The sequence below is a fragment of the Oncorhynchus tshawytscha genome, linkage group LG31 (genome assembly GCF_018296145.1).
Source record: "Oncorhynchus tshawytscha isolate Ot180627B linkage group LG31, Otsh_v2.0, whole genome shotgun sequence".
NCBI lineage: Eukaryota > Metazoa > Chordata > Actinopteri > Salmoniformes > Salmonidae > Oncorhynchus > Oncorhynchus tshawytscha.
The window spans coordinates 19,691,217-19,715,482 of record NC_056459.1 but is presented as its reverse complement, the minus strand read 5'-3'; the positions used below and the strand labels follow the sequence as shown (position 1 = coordinate 19,715,482).

At 42.5% G+C, this 24,266-nt stretch overlaps 1 protein-coding gene across 1 annotated transcript in view; it reads right to left on the bottom strand.

Annotated features, from left to right (window-relative positions):
* Nucleotides 1-15,566: 15,566 nt before the first annotated feature.
* trps1 (trichorhinophalangeal syndrome I) overlaps nucleotides 15,567-24,266 on the bottom strand; it is a 177,443-nt gene continuing 168,743 nt past the window's right edge. Inside the window, exon 7 of the mRNA XM_042309830.1 lies at nucleotides 15,567-19,422. Coding sequence (XP_042165764.1) covers nucleotides 18,172-19,422 — 1,251 coding nt within the window. The 3' untranslated portion in view covers nucleotides 15,567-18,171. The remainder of the gene's footprint in view (nucleotides 19,423-24,266) is intronic.

The window sequence follows — 24,266 nt, the reverse complement described above, 5'->3', positions numbered from 1 at the left end:
GAGGAAGAAGAAGGATGAGTACAACCCCAAGAACACCATCCCAACCGTGAAGCATGGAGGTGGAAACATCATTCTTTGGGTGTGCTTTTCTGCAAAGGGGACAGCATGACTGCACCGTATTGAGGGGAGGATGGATGAGGCCATGTATCGCAAGATCTTGGCCAACAACCTCCTTCCCTCAGTAAGAGCATTGAAGATGGGTCACGGCTGGGTCTTCCAGCATGAAAACGACCCGAAACACACAGCCAGGGCAACTAAGGAGTGGCTCTGTAAGAAGCATCTCAAGCTCCTGGAGTGGCCTAGCCAGTCTCCAGGCCTGAACCCAAAAGAAAATCTTTGGAGGGAGCTGAAAGTCCGTATTGCCCAACGACAGCCACGAAACCTGAAGGATCTGGAGAAGGTCTGTATGGAGGAGTAGGCCAAAATCCCTGCTGCAGTGTGTGCAAACCTGGTCAAGAACTACAAGAAACGTATGATCTCTGTAATTCCAAACAAAGGTTTCTGTACCAAATATTAAGTTCTGCTTTTCTGATGTATCAAATACTTACAGTGGGGCAAAAAACGTATTTAGTCAGCCACCAATTGTGCAAGTTCTCCCACTTAAAAAGATGAGAGAGGCCTGTAATTTTCATTGTAGGTACACTTCAACTATAACAGACAAAATGAGAAAAAAAATCCAGAAAATCACATTGTAGGATTTTTAATGAATTTATTTGCAAATTATGGTGGAAAATAAGTATTTGGTCAATAACAAAAGTTTATCTCAATACTTTGTTATATACCCTATGTTGGCAATGACAGAGGTCAAACGTTTTCTTTAAGTCTTTACATGGTTTTCACACACTGTTGCTGGTATTTTGGCCCATTCCTCCATGCAGATCTCCTCTAGAGCAGTGATGTTTTGGGGCTGTTGCTGGGCAACATGGACTTTCAACTCCCTCCAAAGATTTTATATGGGTTTGAGATCTGGAGACTGGCTAGGCCACTCCAGGACCTTGAAATGCTTCTTACGAAGCCACTCCTTCATTGCCCGGGCGGTGTGTTTGGGATCATTGTCATTGTCATGCTTTCCTTTACACGGATCAGTCGTCCTGGTCCCTTTGCAGAAAAACAGCCCCAAAGCATGATGTTTCCACCCCCATGCTTCACAGTAGGTATGGTGTTCTTTGGATGCAACTCAGCATTCTTTGTCCTCCAAACACAACGAGTTCAGTTTTTACCAAAAAGTTGGATTTTGGTTTCATCTGACCATATGACATTCTCCCAATCTTCTTCTGGATCATCCAAATGTTCTCTAGCAAACTTCAGATGGGCTTGGACATGTACTGGCTTAAGCAGGGGGACACGTCTGGCACTGCAGGATTTGAGTCCCTGGCAGCGTAGTGTGTTACTGATGGTAGGCTTTGTTACTTTGGTCCCAGCTCTCTGCAGGTCATTCACTAGGTCCCCCCGTGTGGTTCTGGGATTTTTGCTCACCATTCTTGTGATCATTTTGACCCCACGGGGTGAGATCTTGCGTGGAGCCCCAGATCGAGGGAGATTATCAGTGGTCTTGTATGTCTTCCATTTCCTAATGTTTGCTCCCACAGTTGATTTCTTCAAACCAAGCTGCTTACCTATTGCAGATTCAGTCTTCCCAGCCTGGTGCAGGTCTATAATTTTGTTTCTGGTGTCCTTTGACAGCTCTTTGGTCTTGGCCATAGTGGAGTTTGGAGTGTGACTGTTTGAGGTTGTGGACAGGTGTCTTTTATACTGATAACAAGTTCAAACAGGTGCCATTAGTACAGGTAACGAGTGGAGGACAGAGGAGCCTCTTAAAGAAGAAGTTACAGGTCTGTGAGAGCCAGAAATCTTGCTTGTTTGTAGGTGACCAAATACTTATTTTCGACCATAATTTGCAAATAAATTAATTAAAAATCCTACAATGTGATTTTCTGGATTTTTTTCCTCATTTTGTCTGTCATAGTTGAAGTGTACCTATGATGAAAATTACAGGCCTCTCTCACCTTTTTAAGTGGGAGAACTTTGGCTGACTAAATCACTCAATACTTTTTTGGCCCCCTGTATGTCATGCAATAAAATTCTAATTAGTTTCTTAAAAATCATACATTGTGATTTTCTGGATTTTTGTTTTACATTCCGTCTCTCACAGTTGAAGTGTACCTGTGATAAAAATTACAGACCTCTACATGCGTTGTAAGTAGGAAAACCTGCAAAATCAGCAGTGTATCAAATACTTGTTCTCCCCACTGTACATGTATGTCCTTGTCCACTTTTCACTTTTCACTTCGATGAAATAGGTTCTTGTCTATTGCTCATTTCCATTGGCCACGAGCCACTCAGATGACTATGCTATACAGGAAGATCACTTCCTGTTATTGTCCCAGGCCAGATCCCAAATCAACCTCTAAACAATACGCCCTATGCACTTGCGGCGATTTGAGAGGATTTGATTGGTATAAGCAATATGGTGAAACTTCCACCTAGCCTATTAGATAGCAAGGTGGAGTTATTGCCATATTACTTACACCTGTCAAAATCATCTCAGATCTTCCCAAGTGGATAGAGCATAGGGGTCGATTTGGGATCATCCTTCCCTGTGCCTGCTACACTAGATGTTAGCTAGACGTTACAAGATCTTTGAATAAGGAGAAACCTGTTCAGGCAGCAAGGGTGCTCTCCACCATTCAATGACAATGAACAACTTTCAAACCCTCCCTATCCTATCCTCACCCCCACGTAAAGTAGGTTACATAAATATGCTAATGCATCATATCGCTATCTCCCTTCTCCCTGATAATTTAGGAAAACACAATGGATGTTTCCACACAAAAGACTTTATCATTACAGCGGTGATTACGTACCTAGAGCACAGGCCTTTATCGTAGAAACACACAGTTACTACTCTGACCTCAGCTCGGCAGCACAGGCGTTCCCAGTCTGCCCCTCTCTTTGTTGCCAGCCCTACCTTGACTCTGCCCTTCATCTCTCCTTGCCTGTTTCCTTCCCCAAATACTGTCTGTCGGAAAAAAGACAATTTATTTGGAATGTTACCAAGCCATTGATAAGCATTACGCCACCCCATCTTACTACTACTAACTGATCCAAACAAATTCCTACAAAATCATCTATGTTTTGAATCCAAAACATCCCAGAAGGAGGGTATTATCTATTCATATGTCATCAAGTAAAATTCCAGTAATAACTGGTTACAGTACAGAGGATGTTAAAATCCATATGGCACCAATCTCCTAAGAAAAGCATCACTTCATTCCTTCATGTTTGATACAGATCCACCAAATACATCTTGTTCTTCCTGCATGTTCAACTTGGCCATTATCGTCTCATTTATTAAAGCCACAGTCCTAAACTTGAGTTTTAGCCCAACTACAGCCCCACCTCTTGGTTGATATAAAGCTATGGGGCTGGTACCAATCTACACACAATACACCATAACGAGAAAGCTAAAACAGGTTTTTAGATTTTTTTTGCCAATGTATTCAAAATTAAAAATGGAAATATGACATTTACATAAGTAATCAGACCCTTTACTCAGTACTTTGTTGATACGCCTTTGGCAATGATTACAGCCTCAAGTCTTCTTGGGTATGACGCTACAAGCTTGGCACACCTGCATTTGGGGAGTTCCTCCCATTTTTCTCTGCAGATCCTCTCAAGCTCTGTCAGGTTGGATGGGGAGCATCGCTGCACAGCTATTTTTAGGTCTCGCTAGAGACGTTCGATCCGGGTTCATGTCCGGGCTCGGCTGAGCCATTCAAGGACATTCAGAGACTTGTCCTATAGCCACTCCTGCGTTGTCTTGGCTGTGTGGTTAGGGACGTTGTCCTGTTGGAAGGTGAACCTTCACCCCCTTCTGAGGTCCTGAGTACTCTGGAGCAGGTTATCATCAAGGATCTCTATGTACTTGGCTCTGTTCATATGTCCCTGAATCCTGGCTAGTCTCCCAGTCCCTGCCGCTGAAAAACATGCCCACAGCATGATGTTGCCACCACCATGCTTCACCGTAGGGATGGTGCCAGGACACTTGGTACTCAGGCCAAATAATTCAATCTTGGTTTCATCAGACCAGAGAATCTTGTTTCTCATGGTCTGAGAGTCTTTATGTGCCTTTTGGCAAACTCCAAGGAGGCTTTCCTGTGCATTTTACTGAGGAGTTGCTTCCGTCTGGCCACTCTACCATAAAGGCCTGATCGGTGTAGTGCTACAGAGATGGTTGTCCTTCTGGAAGATTCCCCCATCTCCAAAGAATAACTCTGGAGCTCTATCAGAGTGACTATCGGGTTTTTGGTCTCCTGACAAAAGCTCTTCTCCCATGATTGCTTAGTTTGGCCGGGCGGCCAGCTCTAGGAAGAGTCTTGGTGGTTCCAAACTTTTTCAATATAGAAATGATGGAGGCCAATGTGTTATTGGGGACCTTCAATGCTGCAGAGATATGTTGGCACCCTTCCCCAGATCGGTGCCTTGACACAATCCTGTCTCAGAGCACTACAGACAATTCCTTCAACCTCATGGCTTGGTTTTTGCTCAGTCATACATTTTCAATTGTGGGACCTTATACAGACAGGTGTGCCTTTTCAAATCATGTCCAATCAATTGAATGTACCAGAGGTAGACTGTAGAGACATCTCAAGGATGATCAATGGAAACAGGATGCACCTGAGCTCCATTTCGAGTCTCATAGAAAAGTGTCTGAATACTTATGTAAATAAGGTACTGCTGTTTTATTAATTTTTAATACCTTGAAAAAATGTCTAAAAAACATTTTTTTCTTTGTCATTATGGGTTATTGGGTGTGTATTGATGAGAAAAACATATATTTAATACATTTTAGAATAAGGCTGTAACGTAACAAAATGTGGAAAATGTCAAAGGGTCTGAATACTTTCCGAATGCACTGTAAAAGTACATTTGTAATCAAACTTTAATAATATTCCTGCCTTTCCTTGAAGTGACAATCAAACAGAAGTACTAATCCTAATCTTCCCACCATTGAATGAAATATACTCACATAAACTTCATGTGTCTTGAAGTAAAACTTTTTTTGTGAAAACATACCAGATTGACACTTTTCCATTATATAGTGTTGGAATGACAGGTTCCTTTAATTAAACCTTTAGTAAATAATCTACATAATAATATCCTTACCTGCTCCCTTCTATAGGCTAAACTGTGGCTGCATTCCCAAATAACACCATTTTCCCTACAAATCCCATGGGGCCCTGGTCAAAAGTAGTGCACTAAATAGGAAATCTGGTACCATTTGGAATGCGGCCCATGACTCAGTAAAAGGGGCATAGAGAGAGATGAGAATCATGCCCGAAAGGTCCTGAGTCACCATTGGCTATGGTCTATGGTACAGGGGGCGGGGGGCAGTTAGGCATGTCAAGCACCTTGTCTGCCATATGAATGATCACACCCTTTAGAAGAATTGAACTCCTGGCTCTCCAATACTAGACCCACTCTCTCTATCTTTCAAAAAGTCACTGGATAAAAGAGAGATGTGTGCTGATTAAAACACAAGGATATGGCAGTAGTGTTACAGTAGAATGCCTCTATATTCAGATTTGACCAATCAGACCAGATCAGAATTGGGCTGCCTGTGTAAATGCAGCCGAAGTAGCCCCATTTCCGACAAGGGGCGCTTCTGTTGATTCCCCTTACATAGCATTGTGGGATCATACACACTCATAATGATTTAGGTGTTAAGACGTTGGTCACAAGACATCATATCAGTGCATTTACTGGGACAAACTATACTAATTCTACCCCTGTGTCCTTGATTTCCCCATCACCTCTAAGAGGTGACATGGGTGTGACATGGTGAGGTTGGACCCAGATGCAGAGAAGAGACCAGACGAGGAATCAGTGGTTAAGGATAAACATAATACTTTACTGAGAAACGGTGACGGAAGGATCACAGTAACACTGGGAAAACAACAGACACTAAGGCTCGAAAACTCACTCAGGAGATAAACACACACGGCACACAATTCAAGCTTTAGCAAAGGACAACAGAAAACACACCTATTTTAACAGGCAAATCACAATGAGTAAGTAAGACACACCTGAGTGTTGTTAATGTCTCTAGGACAGTCTCTGGCGCCCTCTGGTGACAGGTGGAAGCATAATAATGGACATGTGCATACGTGTGTGTGTGTGTGTGTGTGTGTGTGTGTGTGTGTGTGTGTGTGTGTGTGTGTGTGTGTGTGTGTGCGCTTGTGAACTACATGGTGAAAAATTAACCTGACAGGCAACAGTCCAGTGGACGATCTCGGCAGTGTGTTATTAGCATACGCCGCCCAGATGAGGAACTTGCTCCATTTGCTGGCCTGGGTGGAGACGAAGCAGCAGAGAAACTTTTCCAGCTTCTGGTTGGCCTGCTCAGTTTGCCCACTCAACTGAGGGTGGAACCCCATGGAGAGACTCACCGATGCTGAGATAGTCCGGGGAAGTCCGTGTAGTCGAAAGACATGGGTAACCATGAGATACCATTCTGTATACAGTGGGGCAAAAAAGTATTTAGTCAGCCACCAATTGTGCAAGTTCTCCCACTTAAAAGGATGAGAGAGGCCTGTACAATTCAACTATGACAGACAAAATGAGGAAAAAAAATCCCCAAAATCGCATTGTAGGATTTTTAATGAACTTATTTGCAAATTATGGTGGAAAATAAGTATTTGGTCACCTACAAACAAGCAAGATTTCTGGCTCTCACAGACCTGTAACTTATGCTTTAAGAGGCTCCTCTGTCCTCCACTTGTTACCTGTATTAATGTTTGAACTTGTTATCAGTATAAAAGACACCTGTCCACAACCTCAAACAGTCACACTCCAAACTCCACTATGGCCAAGACCAAAGAGCTGTCAAAGGACACCAGAAACAAAATTGTAGACCTGCACCAGGCTGGGAAGACTGAATCTGCAATAGGTAAGCAGCTTGGTTTGAAGAAATCAACTGTGGGAGCAATTATTAGGAAATGGAAGATATACAAGACCACTGATAATCTCCCTCGATCTGGGGCTCCACGCAAGATCTCACCCCGTTGGGTCAAAATGATCACAAGAACGGTGGGCAAAAATCCCAGAACCACACGGGGGGGACCTAGTGAATGACCTGCAGAGAGCTGGGACCAAAGTAACAAAGCCTACCATCATCTAGGGCATTGAAGATGAAACGTGGCTGGGTCTTTCAGCATGACAATGATTCCAAACACACCGCCCGGGCAACAAAAGAGTGGCTTATTAAGAAGCATTTCAAGGTCCTGGAGTGGACTAGCCAGTCTCCAGATATCAACCCCATAGAAAATATTTGGAGGGAGTTGAAAGTCAGTGTTGCCCAGCAACAGCCCCAAAACATCACTGCTCTAGAGGAGATCTGCATGGAGGAATGGAGCAAAATACCAGCAACCAGTGTGTGAAAACATTGTGAAGACTTACAGAAAATGTTTGACCTCTGTCATTGACAACAAAGGGTATATAACAGTATTGAGATAAACTTTTGTTGTTGACTAAATACTTATTTTCCACCATAATTTGCAAATAAATTCAATAAACATCCTACAATGTGATTTTCTGGATTTTTTTCTCATTTTGTCTGTCATAGTTGAAGTGTACCTATGATGAAAAGTACAGGCCTCTCTCATCTTTTTAAGTGGGAGAACTTGCACAATTGGTGGCTGACTAAATACTTCGTAGAATAATACGTCTTCGTAGAGGTGGATCAAGGAATCACCCGCAGCAAGAGTAACATCATTGATATATACAGAGAAGTGAGTCGGCCCGAGAATTGAACCCTGTGGTACCCCCATAGAGACTGCCAGAGGTTCAGACAACAGGCCATCCGATTTGACACACTGAACTCTATCTGAGAAGTAGTTGGTGAAACAGGAGATGAAATCATTTGATAAACCAAGGCTGTTGAGTCTGCCGATAAGAATACGGTGATTGACATAGTCGAAAGCCTTGGCCAGGTCGATGAATACGGCTGCACAGTATTGTCTCTTATCGATGGCGGTTATGATATCGTTTAGGACCTTGAGTGTGGCTGAGGTGCACCAATGACCAGCTCTGAAACCAGATTGCATAGCGGAGAAGGTACGGTGGGATTCAAAATGGTCAGTGATCTGTTTGTTAACTTGGCTTTCGAAGACCTTAGAAAGACAGGGTAGGATAGACATAGGTCTGTAGCAGTTTGGGTCTAGAGTGTAACCCCATTTGAAGAGGGGGATGACCGCGGCAGCTTTCCAATCTTTGGGAATATCAGACGATACGAAAGAGAGGTTGAACAGGCTAGTAATAGGGGTTGCAACAATTTCGGCAGATCATTTTAGAAAGAGAGAGTCCAGATTGTCTAGCCCGGCTGATTTGTAGGGGTCCAGATTTTGCAGCTCTTTCAGAACATCAGCTATCTGGATTTGGGTGAAGGAGAAATGGTGGGGGCTTTGGAGGGTTGCTGTGGAGGGTTCTGGGCAGTTGACCGGGGTAGGGGTAGCCATGTGGAAAGCATGGCCAGCCATAGAGAAATGCTTATTGAATTTCTCAATTATCGTGGATTTATCGGTGGTAACAATGTTTCCTAGCCTCAGAGCAGTGGGCAGCTGGGAGGAGGTGCCATTATTCTCCATGGATTTTACAGTGTCCCAGAACTTTTTTGAGTTTGTACTACAGGATGCAAATTTCTGTTTGTAAAAGCTTTAGCTTTCCTAACTGCCTGTGTATATTTATTCCTAACTTCCCTGAAAAGTTGCATATCACGGTTGCATATCATAGGGGTCCAGTGAGTAGCTAGGCGGACTGGAGACACTGCGATTCAGACAGCTAGCAGTCCATGGATAGAAAGCTAGCAGAGGGACCTTATCAATGCACCCAGTCAGTACATAGATACAGGCGTCCGTCTTAACTCAGTAACCGGAGAGGACGGAAACCACTTAGGAATTTCACCATGAGGCCAATGGTGACTTAAAAATGGTCTGAATACAAAGCCTTATGTTTGGGGCAAATCCAACACAGCCAATCCCTGAGTACCATTCTTCATATTTTCAAGCATGGTGTTGGCTGCATCATGATCTGAGTATGTTTGTCATGACATTAAATAGGAGAGAGCTAAGCACAGACAAAATCCTAGATGAAACCATGGTTCAGTCTGCTTTCCAAAAGAGACTTGGAGACAAATTCCCCTTTCAGCAGGACAATAGCCTAAAACACAAGGCCAAATTTACACTTGAGTTGCTTACCAAGTGGCCTAGTTACATTTATGACTTAAATCGGCTTGAAAAGCTATGGCAAGACTGAAAACGGCTGTCTAGCAATGATCAACAACCAACTTGACAGGGCCAAAATAATTTGAAAAAGAATAATGTGGAATTTGGAATAACATTTGGAATAAGTCAAGGGTATGAATGCTTTCTGAAGGCACTGTAAATATAAGCCAATCTTTAAAAAACATATGCAAACAATAACTCGGACTGTATGCAGACCCCGTAAATAAAATATAGAGCAGGATATTAAATATTCATACTCCCTCCTCCTTCCCTACTGGATGACATGACAGCCTATTGTTAAAATGCAAAGCGACCCACGGGAGCTTATTAGATAATCAAAGTGTTCATCAAGGGCAAAGGGCTAATGAAAACTACAATAGGAAAAAACAGGTTGGCAGCCTATATTGGCACAATCTCCACCTCTACACCTCCCTCTCATCCTCCCACCTTCCTTCCCTCTTTCCCTGTCTGCAGAGGGAGGCAACGTTGTTGGTAATTTAGAGAGGGATGATGGAGGGGCCTCCCAATCAGCAGCAGGATTCCAGGGCCCAATACGGTGGTGTGTTTAATCACATGGTTGAGTCAAAAATGGTAAACCAAGTGAATGGTTTGTTGATTAATTTGGTTGGCGGCACGCCACGGCACGCTGGGCGAGGATTTGTTGGGCCCTCTGAAATTAGGTTGTTCATTGGAGTGCTAAGGAGTACGCTTGGGCTATCATCTGGGAAATTCGCCATAATGGCGTAGTCCAGACAAAGCTGATAAGACTGTAAATCTGAGATGGGGGAGAGATGGATCGGGGGGAAGGGGGATGGTAAAGGAAATGATTGGCACGGCATTATCTGAGGAGACCAGAATATAGAATACATCTGTGTCTGTGGAGAGATAGCAGGATTTGAATCTAACGTAAATAAGCGAATGATATACCACTGAATAAGTTAATTGCCTGGTCGTATTTTCTTGATTTGATCTTTGACTTGACTTTCTACCTATCTGGTAAATGAATGCTACATTGAAAAACATAATACCCTTTGGGTCATAAATAAGTGATTTTTCACAATTCCTCTTCTCAATTGGAATAGTTTTGACCTTATTGGCGTGCAGTGTGGGAGGGTAACAGATGACTGTGTCATCATCCTCTCCCAGAGCACAGATCTATCTCTCTTTTATAGTAGGTAATAATATATACCATTTAGCTTTTATCCAAAGCGACCTACAGTCATGCATGCATACACTCTACGTACAGGTGGTCCCAGGAATAGAACCCACTACCCTAGTGTTGCAAGCTCCATGCACCAGCTACTGCGCTACAGAGGACCATCACAAAGGGATGTTTGGAGATTCAAAGTGTAGACCCTGGAAAGCCTTCACCTAAAAATAACTAAGTTACCAGACATGTCAGTTTGGCTTCTCTTTGCATTACCAGTGCCAGGGAACTTCAAGAGTCTCTTTTAAAAAGCTTGAGAAGCCTTTGCTGTGTGTTAGTGTGTTTGTGTTAGTGTATCAGTGTGTGTTGTTATATTTGTATTTATTATGGATCTCCGTTAGCTGCTGCCAAGGCAGCTACTCTTCCTGTGGTCCTGCATTCCTGTGGTCCTAAAAACATTACAATACATTCATAACAGATTTCACAACACACTGTGTGTACCATCAGGCCCCTACTCCACTTCCACATATCTACAACACAATATCCATGTGTACGTGTGTGTATAGTGCGTATCTTATCATGTGTGTGTATGCATGTGTCTGCATCTATGTTTTTGTTGCTTCACAGTCCCTGCTGTTCCATAAGGTGTATTTTTATCTGTTTTTACAATCTGATTCTACTGATTGCATCAGTTACCTGATGTGGAATAGTGTTCCATGTAGTCTTGGCTCTATCTAGTACTGTGCGCCTCCCATAGTCTGTTCTGAACTTGGGGACTGTGAAGAGACCTCTGGTGGCATGTCTTGTGGGGTATGCATGGGTGTCTGAGCTGTGTGCTAGTCGTTTAAACAGAAAGCTAGGTTCTTTCAACATGTCAATACCTCTCACAAATACAATTAGTGCTGAAGTCAATCTCTCCTCCACTTCGAGCCAGAAGAGATTAACATGCATATTATTAATGTTTGCTCTGTGTACATCCAAGACCTGCTCTGAGCTAATTGCAATTTTCCCTCTTTGTGCTACCTGACCACATGACTGAACAGTAGTCCAGGAGTGACAAAACTAGAGCCTGTAGGACCTGTCTTGTTGATAATGCTGTTAAGAAAGTAGAGTAGCACTTTAATATGGACAGACTTCTGTTGTATCAACATGTTTTGGTCATGACAGTTTACAATCCAGGGTTACTCCAAGCAGTTTAGTCACGTCAACTTGCTCAATTTCCACATTATAAATTACAAACTTTAGTTGAGGTTTAGGGTTCAGTGAATGATTTGTCCCAAATACTGTACATATACTCCCTCTCTGGCCTCTAGGTCATCATGCTACTGATTATCCTGCACACATGTCACCATCGTCACGCGCACCAGTGCCTCATGACACTCGTCTGGACTCCATCACCTACTTGATTATCTTCCCAAAATCTGTCACTCTCCTTTGTTCTTTCCTCAGGTGTTATTGACTCTGATTTCATGTCGGTGCGTTGTTTGGTTTGTGTTCATTGTTTATTAGATTTATTAAAACACTCACTCCTTGAACTTGCTTCCCGACTCTCAGCGCACTCGTTACAAATACAATGCTTTGAGTTTAGAAATATTTAGGACTAACTTAAACCTTGCCACCCATTCTGAAACTAACTGCAGCTCTTTGTTAAGTGTTGCAGTCATTTCAGTTGCTGTAGTAGCTGATGTGTATGGTGTTGAGTCATCCACATACATAGACACACTGACCTTACTCAAAGCCAGTGGCATGTCGTTCGTAAAGATTGAAACAAGTAGGGGCCTACATAGCTTCCCTGGGGAATTCCTGATTCTACCTGGATTATGTTGGAGAGGCTTCCATTATTAAAGAACACCCTCTGTGTTCTGTTAGACAGGTAACTCGTTCCACAATATAGCAGGGGGTAAACCATAACACATACGTTTTTCCAGCAGACTATAATAAGACTATAATCGATGTCAAAAACCGCACTACAGCCCCCACAATCTTTTTATCATCAATTTCTCTCAGCCAATCATGAGCCATTTGTGTAAGTGCTGTGCTTGTTGAATGTCCTTCCCTATAAGCGTGCTGAAAGTGTGTTGTCAATTTGTTTACTGTGAAATAGCATTGTATCTGGTCAAACATTTTTTCCAAAACTTTACTAAAGGTTGGTAACAGACTGATTGGATATTTGAGCCAGTAAATGGGGCTTTACTATTCTTAGATAGCATAATGACTTTTTCTTCCCTCCAGGCATGAGGGCACACTGTCACGCCCTGACCTTAGAGAGCCTGTTGATTTCTCTATTTGGTTAGGTCAGGGTGTGATTTGGGTGGGCATTCTAGTTTGTCTGTTTCTTTGTTGGCCGGGTATGGTTCCCAATCAGCTGTCTATCGTTGTCTCTGATTGGGAATCATACTTAGGCAGCCTTTTTCCCACCTGTGTTTCTGGGTTATTATTATTATTTATTTTCTGTGAGTGTTTGTGTGCGCCACGGTTGCGTCACGTTGGGTTTCTCTTTACCTGTTTTTTTGTGAAGGTTTCACTCCGATTAAAGATGTGGAATTACATGCACGCTGCGCCTTGACTCATTTATGACAGGGAGTTTGAAGACAGTGAATGTGACACACACACACGTTCCTGTTGGCTTAAATTGAACATATGGCAAATAGTAGTGGCAATATCATCTGCTATTATCCTCAGTAATTTTCCATTCAAGTTGTCAGACCCCGGTGACTTGTCATTGTTGGTAGACAACCTCTTCCACACTCAATTTAGATATACTTGTGTGTCAGTGTTTGTTGCTGGCATGTCATGCCTAAATTTGCAAATCTTGCCAATAAAAAAATAAGTAGCTGGGAATATCCGTTGGTTTTGTAATGAATGAATGATAGCTCTGAGTTTGTTCATGTGTACATTTTCATATTAAAAGAACCATGGACACTTACAACACCGCATATTGGTCCTCCGATCCTTTTCGCCTCTCCTCTTCGGAAGAAGAGGAGGAAATCCCTTATACCTGTGCTGTTTGTAACTACCCTAGTTGGTTGACAGATAACCTGAATCAGGTTGCAGGCACTGGTTACAGTTTGAAGCTTTTTCTTTCGTGGTTAGCTTGATTAAAGCCAGTCAATAACCCAGAAAATATACCTCTCTGTTGATATCACATACATTATCAAGCATTTCACACGTCATCCAGATGCAGTGTCTGTGTGTTAGTGTGTGTTTGTGTGCTTGTGTTAGTGTATCAGTGTGTGTATCTCAGTAGGTTGCAATACTGACTGTTATTACTGTCTCTTTACCAATGTTAACTTCTGTCTGTGTCTATGATAACCAGGTCTGTGTGTAGATTAGTGTGTGGGGAATACAAGGGTGCAGCTTGTAGAATACACAGTAACAACCCTAGCAGGCCATAAGTCAGGGGCTGGTGTCTACCCTGCTGTGTAGGTCCTTGAAACCTGAAAGTGGAAGATAATTAACTTCCTTTCCTAGAACACAAGCAAAACACTGGGGTGCAAATCAATAGGGAGGAGTCACACCAGGGCGAGAGAGGAGAGAGAGGTCCAAGGTTTCATTTAGCTTGTGGTACGATGCAATCCCTCGTGTGCAAGTCCGTGCCCCACTTCTCAGGTTGGTTCAATGGTTTTAAAGGTGACCTGCAGCTCTAAGCCTTGAGCAAGAACAATTGCTGTAGCATATGGTCCAATAGTCCCACTTCATTTCTGAAAGCCAGGGAAGGACCATCCTCCGCTTTATTTCAAGATACAGAAGACTAAGGCTGGGATTCAATCCGATCCACCTTATAGCGCAATTTACATTTTAAGGTCATTTCAGATTGAGCCAACATCATTTTCAAATGGCCCTCTTGTGAAGTAGGAACTAGTGTCAAACACCCACCTTCCTTAATCTCGTCACATATGCCACATTTACCGTGAATGCAGTCTCCGCGAATGCAGAATCATTGCCTTTAAAAGGTGCAAAGCTGAAAAGGGGTGATCTGAATGAATCCCTATGTTTATGCATTATTATATAGCTAGTTAAATAAGCAATTACATGTATATAGTTACATATACAGCTTTGGATTTTCTCCGGTTTTACTATTTATAGTTATGTGTTTGGGTAAAATTAACATTTTTGTTTAATTCTATAAACTACTGACAACATTTCTCCCAAATTCCAAAGAAAATGTTGTAATTCAGAGCATTTATTTGCATAAAATGACAACTGGTCAAAATAACAAAAAAGATGCAGTGTTGTCAGACCTCGAATAATGCAAAGAAAATAAGTTCATATTCATTTTTAAACAACGCAATACAAATTTTTTAACTTAGGAAGAGTTCAGAAATCAATATTTGGTGGAATAACCCTGATTATCAATCACAGCTTTCATGTGTCTTGGCATGCTCTCCACCAGTCTTTCACATTGATGTTGGGTGACTTTATGCCACTCCTGGTGCAAAAATTCAAGCAGCTTGGCTTTGTTTGATGGCTTGTAACCATCTATCTTCCTCTTGATCACATTGCAGAGGTTTGCAATGGGGTTCAGGTCAGGAGATTGGGCTAGCCATGACAAGGTCTTGATCTGGTAATCCTCCATCCACACCTTGATTGACCTGTCTGTGTGGCATGAAGCATTGTCCTGCTGGAAAAACCAATCCTCAGAGTTGGAGAATATTGTCACAGCAAAAGGAAGCAAGTTTTCTTCCCGGACAACCTTGTATGTGGCTTGATTCATGCGTTCTTCACAAAGACAAATCTGCCCGATTCCAGATCATCACCAATCCTTCACCAAATTTTACAGTGGGTGTGAGACACTGTGGCTTGTAGGCCTCTCCAGGTCTCACACCCACTGTGAAATTTGGTGGATCGGTGATGATCTGGGCGTGCTTCAGCAAGGCTGGAATTGGGCAGATTTGTCTTTGTGAAGGTTGCATGAATCAAGTCACATACAAGGTTGTCCTGGAAAAAAACTATTTTGAATTTGGAAGAAATGTTGTCAGTAGTTTATAGAATAAAACAAAATTGTTAATTTTATCCAAACACATACAAGTAAAACCTGAAAAACTGATAGTTTTGCAGTGGTCTCTTCATTTTTTCCAGAGCCGTATATCAAGGTATGGTCATGAAAATCACAGAATAAAAACTAAGATTGCAGAACATGTTTTGTTATTACTTTATTAATTATTATTATTATTATCATTATTATTCAAGTTTAGATGTAACAGACATCTTTGCCATCTTTGTTGATTTTTTTGCATGTAAAACCTACGACACAAAAACGTAAAGGTGGTAGCAGAAAAAACAAAATAAAGAAACAAATCATCTAAACCCATCTTCTATGCAATAAAGTGTAAAAACAAGAAACAACATTCTAAAAATGATGGTTAAAACATTTACAAAACATTTGCCTTTTTGCCATGTCCGTGTCTACACTGGCTTACTGGCATCTTCTTGGCACAGATCATTCTTTCTGTCCATGGTGTTTCTTTGTCTTGTCCTCCTTATAGGCATGTTCACTCCTGCTAATTATTTTTGCAGTACCTGTGTATAGCATGCTAATAACACATTTAACAGTATCCTCTTTCTTCCTTGGCAATAAAACAGAATAATTGAAGTGCAAGCGTTAACATATTTCAAATTAAAACTTCGCAAATTGAACACTAAAAGAAAAATAGTTCCTTATGTTATTCGGTATCATATGATAAATGCACCTGTGAATTTATTACTAATATTACAATTTTTTGTTTTCCAAGAGGCATTTGCAGTAAAGCAGCATTGTAAGGCTATGTTGAGTTCATCGCTACTTCACACAAATCCTTGTTTGTGAATCCCAGGCAGACTCTCGTTTCGTTCCCCGCTGCTCAAGTATAAATAAGTATGTGTCTCTAAGGATGGACAGTTTAGATTGAACTCATGCTAGACGCAGCAGCAGCAATGGGTGGACGTACACAGTACGCACACACGAGAGAGACAGAGAGCGAGAGGACAGAGAGAGAAACAGATTTTTGGGGGAGTGTTTTAGAGGCTAAATACGTTGTCTACAAGCAAAATACAAACAAGCTACAGAGGGGTAATGTTGCTGTGTGATAACTGTGTGGAAGTAGTATTTGTTTTGTCGCTCAAATGGTATTAATCCACCTACATCCTGGCAATTACTTGGATGAGTTATACAACAGCTGATTTGATGGGAAAAGCATTCAACACCGTTGATATTCAATGACTTATTTCCGTCAAAAGGCACCTGTTTCACCTGTCTATGGATCAAGTAGAAATTCATGCTACGTTCAAATTAAGTCCTTGAAAATAAGACTTACTAAAAACCAAATATTATAGTATTATGTCAATTTCAATTGAATAGAGATACAAAAAATGGGCCTTGTGTACGATATAGTCAGTTGAAATACCTGGACAGGAAAACCCATGATGTCCAAAGCTATAATGCTCACAGAACATGATTTATGACCAAGCTACATCAGCTTCTCTTAAAAAAAATACATACAGGATAGGATAGACTATAAAGGATAGACTATAAAGCATTACAATGTGTACGAGGAGGAGCATACAAAGAAAGAAAGACATGGAATGGATAGTGCCTCTCTGTGGCATTCAAACAAACAGAAAAAAATACTTTGACTCCATTTCATCTCCAGACTCCATTTCATCTCCCATTCAACCTTCTGACAAAAGGCCTCTGTTTTTTTAACGTGATCTATCGTCCTGTCCTCATGAGAGAAAAATACTAAGAATTGCAGGCATTTTGCTTCATTACCTTGTTTGCTACATTTGCAAATGTAAACAGTTTTGCAGAGCCAAGCTCGTGGCCCTTTACTCAAATGGAAAGTCAATGTTGCATATCAACATACCAGGTAGAAAATACTTTGTACAATATATCAGGCACTGATATTATGCATTTTTCATATTAACAACATAGAAAAAAAAATATGTATTTATTATTTTATTTCCTTCCCAAATGTCTTTAGTGATATAAGGTTTGCATCCTAGCAACTTAACATGTCTAGGGGAAATTCTGTGACAATAGTTTTCCAAAAAAAAACTAACAAAAAACAAGCTGTAGCCATAACTAAAATACATTAAAACATAAGACACTTAGATGGATGTTAAGCAGAGACCAATGCGACTGAAACCACTGCAGGCTATGTTTCTAAATCAGCCACGTGCGTTCCCTGAGGACGTTTATTTGAGGACAATCCAATCATTAGTCATCGCTCTGCCCATCCATCGGGGATGAGATTATGACAGACGACTGACATTTCCCATTTCCTCACTTTACATATCAATTCACACATCCTCATTCTGTACGGAACATTGAATCAACCAGGTAAGAGAACATTGATGAGTAGCACAACCAACCCACTGAATAATAAACCAATCCCAAAAACTCGTAGATGTACCTTGTTGTTTACTGAACTGCCTTGTCAAAGTAACACTTCTGAAGAAAAAAATTAACAATAGAAAAAAAAATAAACACAAAAATAAGCGGCTACTTGTGGTACCATTTTCCTCAAAAGCGTTTCCTTTACAACAAAAAAAGAAAATAGCAAATCACTTTTTCTGTATTAAGTCCAATATAAATGTTTAAATGATATTAGTTCCCTACACTGGCTGCGGAGGCACAGAAGCTATCATGGCACATTTAGCAAAAAGTCTCATTCAATCATTACAGTACATTGTTTTTGTCCGTAGAGTTCTTTTTCATACTGCTATGCTTGTGCTAGAATTCCAAGTCTGTGGGGGGCACCAAAATCACACAGAGTCCATTGGAGCATCGGCCTTTGGCTCAGCTTCGACGGTGGGCCGGTGAAGCCCTCGTTGTATGTGTGTGGTGAAGTCATACTTGTCTGCGCAGGAGTGCAGGCAGATGCTGCACTGGAAGGGCCCTCCGTCGGCGTGGCAGCTCATGTGTAGGGCGTACATCACCTCATCCAGGAAGACGATGCCACAGTGGATGCACTTGCAGGTCAGCTCGTCCTGCGTGCTCTGGTCCACCCTCTCCGGCTTAGCTGCAACGGCTGGGGGAGGTGGAGCTGGCTGGGGCGATGGCCCCTCTTCTACTTCCTCCTTCTCCTCTCCTCTCTCATGCTGCTCTCTCTCTTTCTCTTTCTCCTTCTCTACTGGGGGGACAGTGGGCATGGCCCGTGTGTCGGCACTGCTAATCCTCTCCTTGGCAGCGGCGGTGGAGCCGTTGGCGGTGGGGGCCGGTTTGGAATGTTTAATGGCCAGGTCGAGAGGGATGTCACTCTCGGGGCCGGCGGGGGGTGGGGAAGGGAAGTGTGAGGGCAGGCTGAAGGTGGAGTAAGGCACAAAGCTTTGGCAAGGGTTGGGCAGACCAGGCATGTGGCCTAGGTAGTGTGGGTTGCCCGGCACAGACATTTTATACTTAGTCCAGAAGCGCAGCCAGTCGGCCTCGCTCTGCAGGTCGTTGTGGATAAAGGGCAGGCTGAAGAACGGGTACTGGTACTTCTCGATGGGGCTGCCTGGTGGCGAGTAGCTAGCCTGTTTGGAAGGGCGCATGTACTTCTCGATGGGGCTACCCCTCTCGGAGGCCGAGCCGCCTTTCCCCTCCGAGCCCATGTGATGGACCCCAGCTGAGCCCACCCCGTTCCCCTCCGCCCCTCCCTCCGCAGGGTTCTTGTTGTGTATGTGCAAAGGAGGCATACGCTTGTGGATCTCTAGGGTCTGGCTGACCAGGAAGGCATGGGTGGAGCGAGGGCTGGGGTGGCCCTTAGCCCCAGAGGAGCTGTAGGCCTCGTACTTGCCCAGGGCGTTCGGGGGCTCCCCTCCGCGAGGAACGGGCCCTCCGTCTGAGCCTGGCCCATCCTCTCCTGGCCGACGCTCCAGGGGACTGCCATTAAGGCGCTCCTCGCTGTTGATTCGCTGCTGCTTGGAGCCCACAGGTTCGGAGGGCAGAGGATCGGGGTTGAGGCGCTTCCGCGTGCGTCTGCGGATGATCTGCTCGCCGTTGTTCTGCTTGATGATGTTCAGCGGCCGTGGAGTCTGGTGAGAGACAGATATACATTTGATTTATTTATGTAGTGAGCCATACATAAAAAATGTAGCTAAAGATGTCCCTAAATAAGAAAAGCGATCAGCTAAGCAATTTGATAGTAGGTGTAATTACACAACATATTATGCCACTATAATGATCCCAGAATTACTGCAATATAAAAAGCATCAGGACTCGGCGAGTTAGGCTCTAGTCAGTAAAGCTTAATCCTGATAGTGACCGCTCCTTTTTCCTCCACTGCTCCCCCTCTAACCCACATCCTCCCTCTGTAACCCGCCTGCACCCTCTGCTCCCCAGCCGTCACCCAGTCACAGCTGGGCAGACAGGAGACACGAGCGCCTGACCTCCATCTAGCGCTGGCACACAGACAGGCCTTGCCCCAGGGCAGCTCACATTGCTTATTAGAGCCCAATAAGGGGATAAGACCTCCTGTAAATACTGCAGGAGTGTTGGTGTATTGCAGATGGCATACAACCTTTTAAATGGTAACACATTTACCGCAAGATCCACAAAATAATGGATGTAGCCTACAGTATTCTCTCATTAACTGGCCAATTCATATTTGTAGCCACCAGGCAAATAGTAATCATTAAATTCAGTGATTACAATTGCAATATATTTTTTCGAGCGTCAAGCTTAAGGTCATCACTTATTCATAATTTCTGTGTTTGCGTGTGATATGACGTCCCTCAAGCATTGACTTGAAAATACAGAGACATCTAATATAATTCGGGAAATCGAAGCAAGAATTCTGTCAGTCTACCTTTAGGACACGTTTGAAACGGAGGAGCAAGTTGAACGTTCTTGCCCTCATTTATCATCCAGGCCTTTCCTTTTTTTCCCTGTTCTGTTCCTTTCTTTTTTCCTCTCCTTCATGTCATTCTGCCACAGGTAGAGTCTGGCATTCACAGCCACCTCCTGCCGGTGACACTTAACACGGCAATGCCGACGGACACGTTTTTATTCAAACGTTTCACCCGCTTTCCATTGAAATTTCCCAGAAATAACTGGGAGCCCAAACTAATAGGTGCATGGAAAAAAACTAAAACAGAGGTGTGGGCATTTTTATTCCATCGATTTGCTCCCTACACATACTGTATATTCATACGGCCAGAGAAGAAATGGCCAGAAGAGAATCTGAATAAAAGGGATCAGATTGACCCTATTGCAGACTGACTTATAGGTGTGAAAAGTCCCCGAGGAATCAATTCCACACCGTACCGCTGCCTACCTCCTTATCTTTGTGATAGAGAATCCGTTGACATGTTCCCGGGGAACGGAAACCAATCAAAAAAAGGGGGGAGACATGAAAAAAAGAGGAAAGAAAGGTTTGATGGCACAGGTTGATAGGAAGAAGGGAAATGAACTTTTTTTCCTTTAAGGCTAGAACACTCTTAGAAAAAAGGTGCTATCTAGAACCTTTGATGATTATTCGGCTGTCCCGACAGGAGAACCCTTTGAAGAACCCCTTTTGGTTCAACGTAGAACCCCTTTGGGTTCCATGAAGAATCCTTCCCACAGAAGGGTCTACACGGAAACCAAAAGGGTTCTACCTGAAACCAGAAAGGTTTCTACCAGGAACCAAAAAGGGTTCTCCAATGGGGACAGCCGAAGAACCCTTTTGGAACCCTTTTTTCTAAGAGCGTACTGATGTATGATTTTAATTTGATCACTCTGTTGTTGCTGATAATTTTCCTGAATAGCAGGAAATGAAAACACATGTTTTATTCAAGGTTTAAAAAGGCTTCTAAAGTTTGTAATTTCCACTTTAAAATGTCAAACTTGATATGTATCAACCCATACAACAAATGTCATGAATTATAATCCACGTAACAATTCACATTTCCTGTTGCTGCAGGATTCATTTCCTGCTGTAGCAAATTGGCTCAAATTGAGATCCTACATTTCCCCCTCCTTCCCCCTCAATGAAAGTACGGCTATTTATTCAGAAACATGTAGGCCCTACACCAGTGGTCACCAACCGGTCAATCTTCAAGGCATTCCTTGGCGATCACAAAGCATTTCTGTAGAAAAGCCAATGATAACGCCTCGATCCCACCTATAGCATCATTGCATTTTGGTACACCAGATGGAACACTGCATTCCCCTTGCAGCATTGGGTTGCAGAGTCAGTTGCTGGCCAATTAAAAAGTCAAATCAACGTGCCTAAAGCTACCATGAGTGAGCCTAAGTGAGATGTCATAACTTTTAAAACCATGACAAGAGAGAGACTGTCAAAGAATACAGCAAAAAGCTACTGTTTTTATGAGTGAGATCATGTCTAAGTTCTGATTCAACACTATGCTATGATTCCAATCATTTTTAAAAGGATTATGTATATGTCTCTGTCCAAGCATTATGTGTTGCCAAGAACATTAATGTCAGTTTGTCTTCATTGTGTAAAATGTTATTCCATTGAGAATGTTGTATTTCTTTCTTCTTTTATTCAACACTATTACAAAACATAAAACGCGCTTCTCCCTACTTCCACTCAAGATGTAGTTGCAACGAATGGGAAGCCAAGGTAGCCCTGCATTTTTATTATAATTAGCAGCTTGTCTTGTCTATTTTAATATCGACTAATATTTTACTTTCTCTGGTCATAGGAACAACATGAATTTGTGCATAAGGCGAATGCAGTGGACTCGAGTTTCGCCATCAGGTGGAAGATGGTGGCCCCTCTCTTTGGTTAGTCTCACTGGAGGAAAGGAAGGAGAGAGCAGGGGCCGTGAGAGACGGAACCTCTGCTGCTTTCTCCCTCCTTCCACTGAGTCTACCTCCATGTTCAAAACAACTGGGAACTCGGGAAAAAAACAAGATCCAACTGGGAAAAATCGTTTTGAATGGTCATCCAACTCGGAATTATTAGCAAATTATTTAATTTTATGCTCAGCTGTTCCCTGCAAGTGCTACACCAACTGATCAAGGCTTGAGTTTGAAGTATAATATGGTCTGGGAAGAAGAATATTGGCAGCCCAGGCATATAGCCTAATAGTGTATTAGGCCCACTGCACAAACCTCATTCCTATAGAACTGTTTTTATTAGGTTACATTTTTTAAGTCATGTTTAAAAAAAATCTGAGAGGTAGATCTCGGCTTGCTCTTTGACTGGGAAAGTGATCTTGACTCAGAAATGTTTGGTGACCTTTCACCCAACACTCTGGCTCTGGCTCCATGAAAGGAGAAGGAAAATAGTATTTTCCAGGAACAGTTGTATCAGTCATACACATCTTCCATTGCTCTATTACAACACTTAATTCCCTACGGTGAATGAAAGCAGTGGAAGTTTTCCCCCTCCTCCCTCTCTCTCTTGCTGTCTCACTCTCTCTCTTTCTCTCTCTCAGCCAGATGTCAAGACTGTCTGTCTAGAGCAGCAGGAGAGGAGAAGCAGAGGATGATTCAGACCAGAAGAAAGAGTGCCCTCTGCTGACTGGAACATTCTGAAACCATGTAGCCATGGAGGCTCCTTCCTCGTGTGTCCTCCCTTCTCTCTCTCTCTCTCACTCTCTCTCTCTCCCTCCCTCTGCTTTCTTTCAATCTTGTTTTCTCTTTCTCATTTTCTGTCTCTCTCTCTTTTTATCTCTATCTTTATCTGTCACTTTCTGTCTCTCTCTCTTCATCTCTCTCTCTTTCGCTGTCTCTTTCTGTCTCTCTCTCTCTATCTCTCTTTTGATCTCTCTCTCTCTTTATCACTCTCTCTGTCTCTTTCACTCTTTCCCTACTAAAAAGTTACAGACACACAAAAATCATACCCCCAAGACATGCTAAGTTCTCACCATTACAATAAAAGGCGAAGTTAGCATTCTTTGGGCTACTTTAATACACATTTAAGTGAATTTTTCCTAATATTAAGTGAATTTGTCCCCCCTAAAATGCAGGGACAAAAAGTGCTGTAATTTCTAAACGGCCCACCCGATATGATTGAAAATACCCTCAAATTAAAGCTGATAGTCTGCAATGTAACCTCATTGTCATTGTATCATTTCAAATCCAAAGTGCTGGAGTACAGAGTCAAATCAACAAAAAATGTGTCACTATCCCAATACTTTTGGAGCTCGCTGTATGCTAAGGGCATTTTCTGCAGACAGATCAAAGCTTAACTTCTTGGTGACAGGGGGGCAGTATTGAGTAGCTTGGATGAATAAGGTGCCCAGAGTAAACTGCCTGCTACTCTGTCCCAGATGCTAATATTATTATTAGTATATTATTATTATTCTATATTATTATTGGTATTAGATAGAAAACACTCTGAAGTTTCTAAAACTGTTTGAATGATGTCTGTGAGTATAACAGAACTCATATGGCAGGCGAAAACCTGAGAAAAATCCAACCACGAAGTGGGAAATCTGAGGTTTGTAGTCTTTCAACTCTTTGCCATTCCAATATACAGTGTAAATGGGGTCATATTGCACTTCCTAAGGCTTCCACTAGATGACAACAGTCTTTAGAACATTGTTTCAGGCTTCTACTGTGAAGGGGGGCTGAATGAGAGGGGATTGAGCCAGGTATCTGGCAGAGTGCCACAGGCTCGTGGCGCACGGTCACGAGAGAGTTAGCTCATAGGAATTCTCCGGTTGGAACATTATTGAAGATTTATGTTAAATACATCCTTAAGATTGATTCTATACTTAGTTGGACAAGTTTCTACGGGCTGTAACGGAACTTTTTGATCTTTTCGTCCGACGTTCGGCTGTACCTGAACGCGTGTTTGGATTTGTTTACCAAACGCCCTAACAAAAGAAGCTATTTGGGCATAAATTATGAACTTTATCGAACAAATAAAACATTTATTGTGGAACTGGGATTCCTGGGAGTGCATTCTGATGAAGATCAT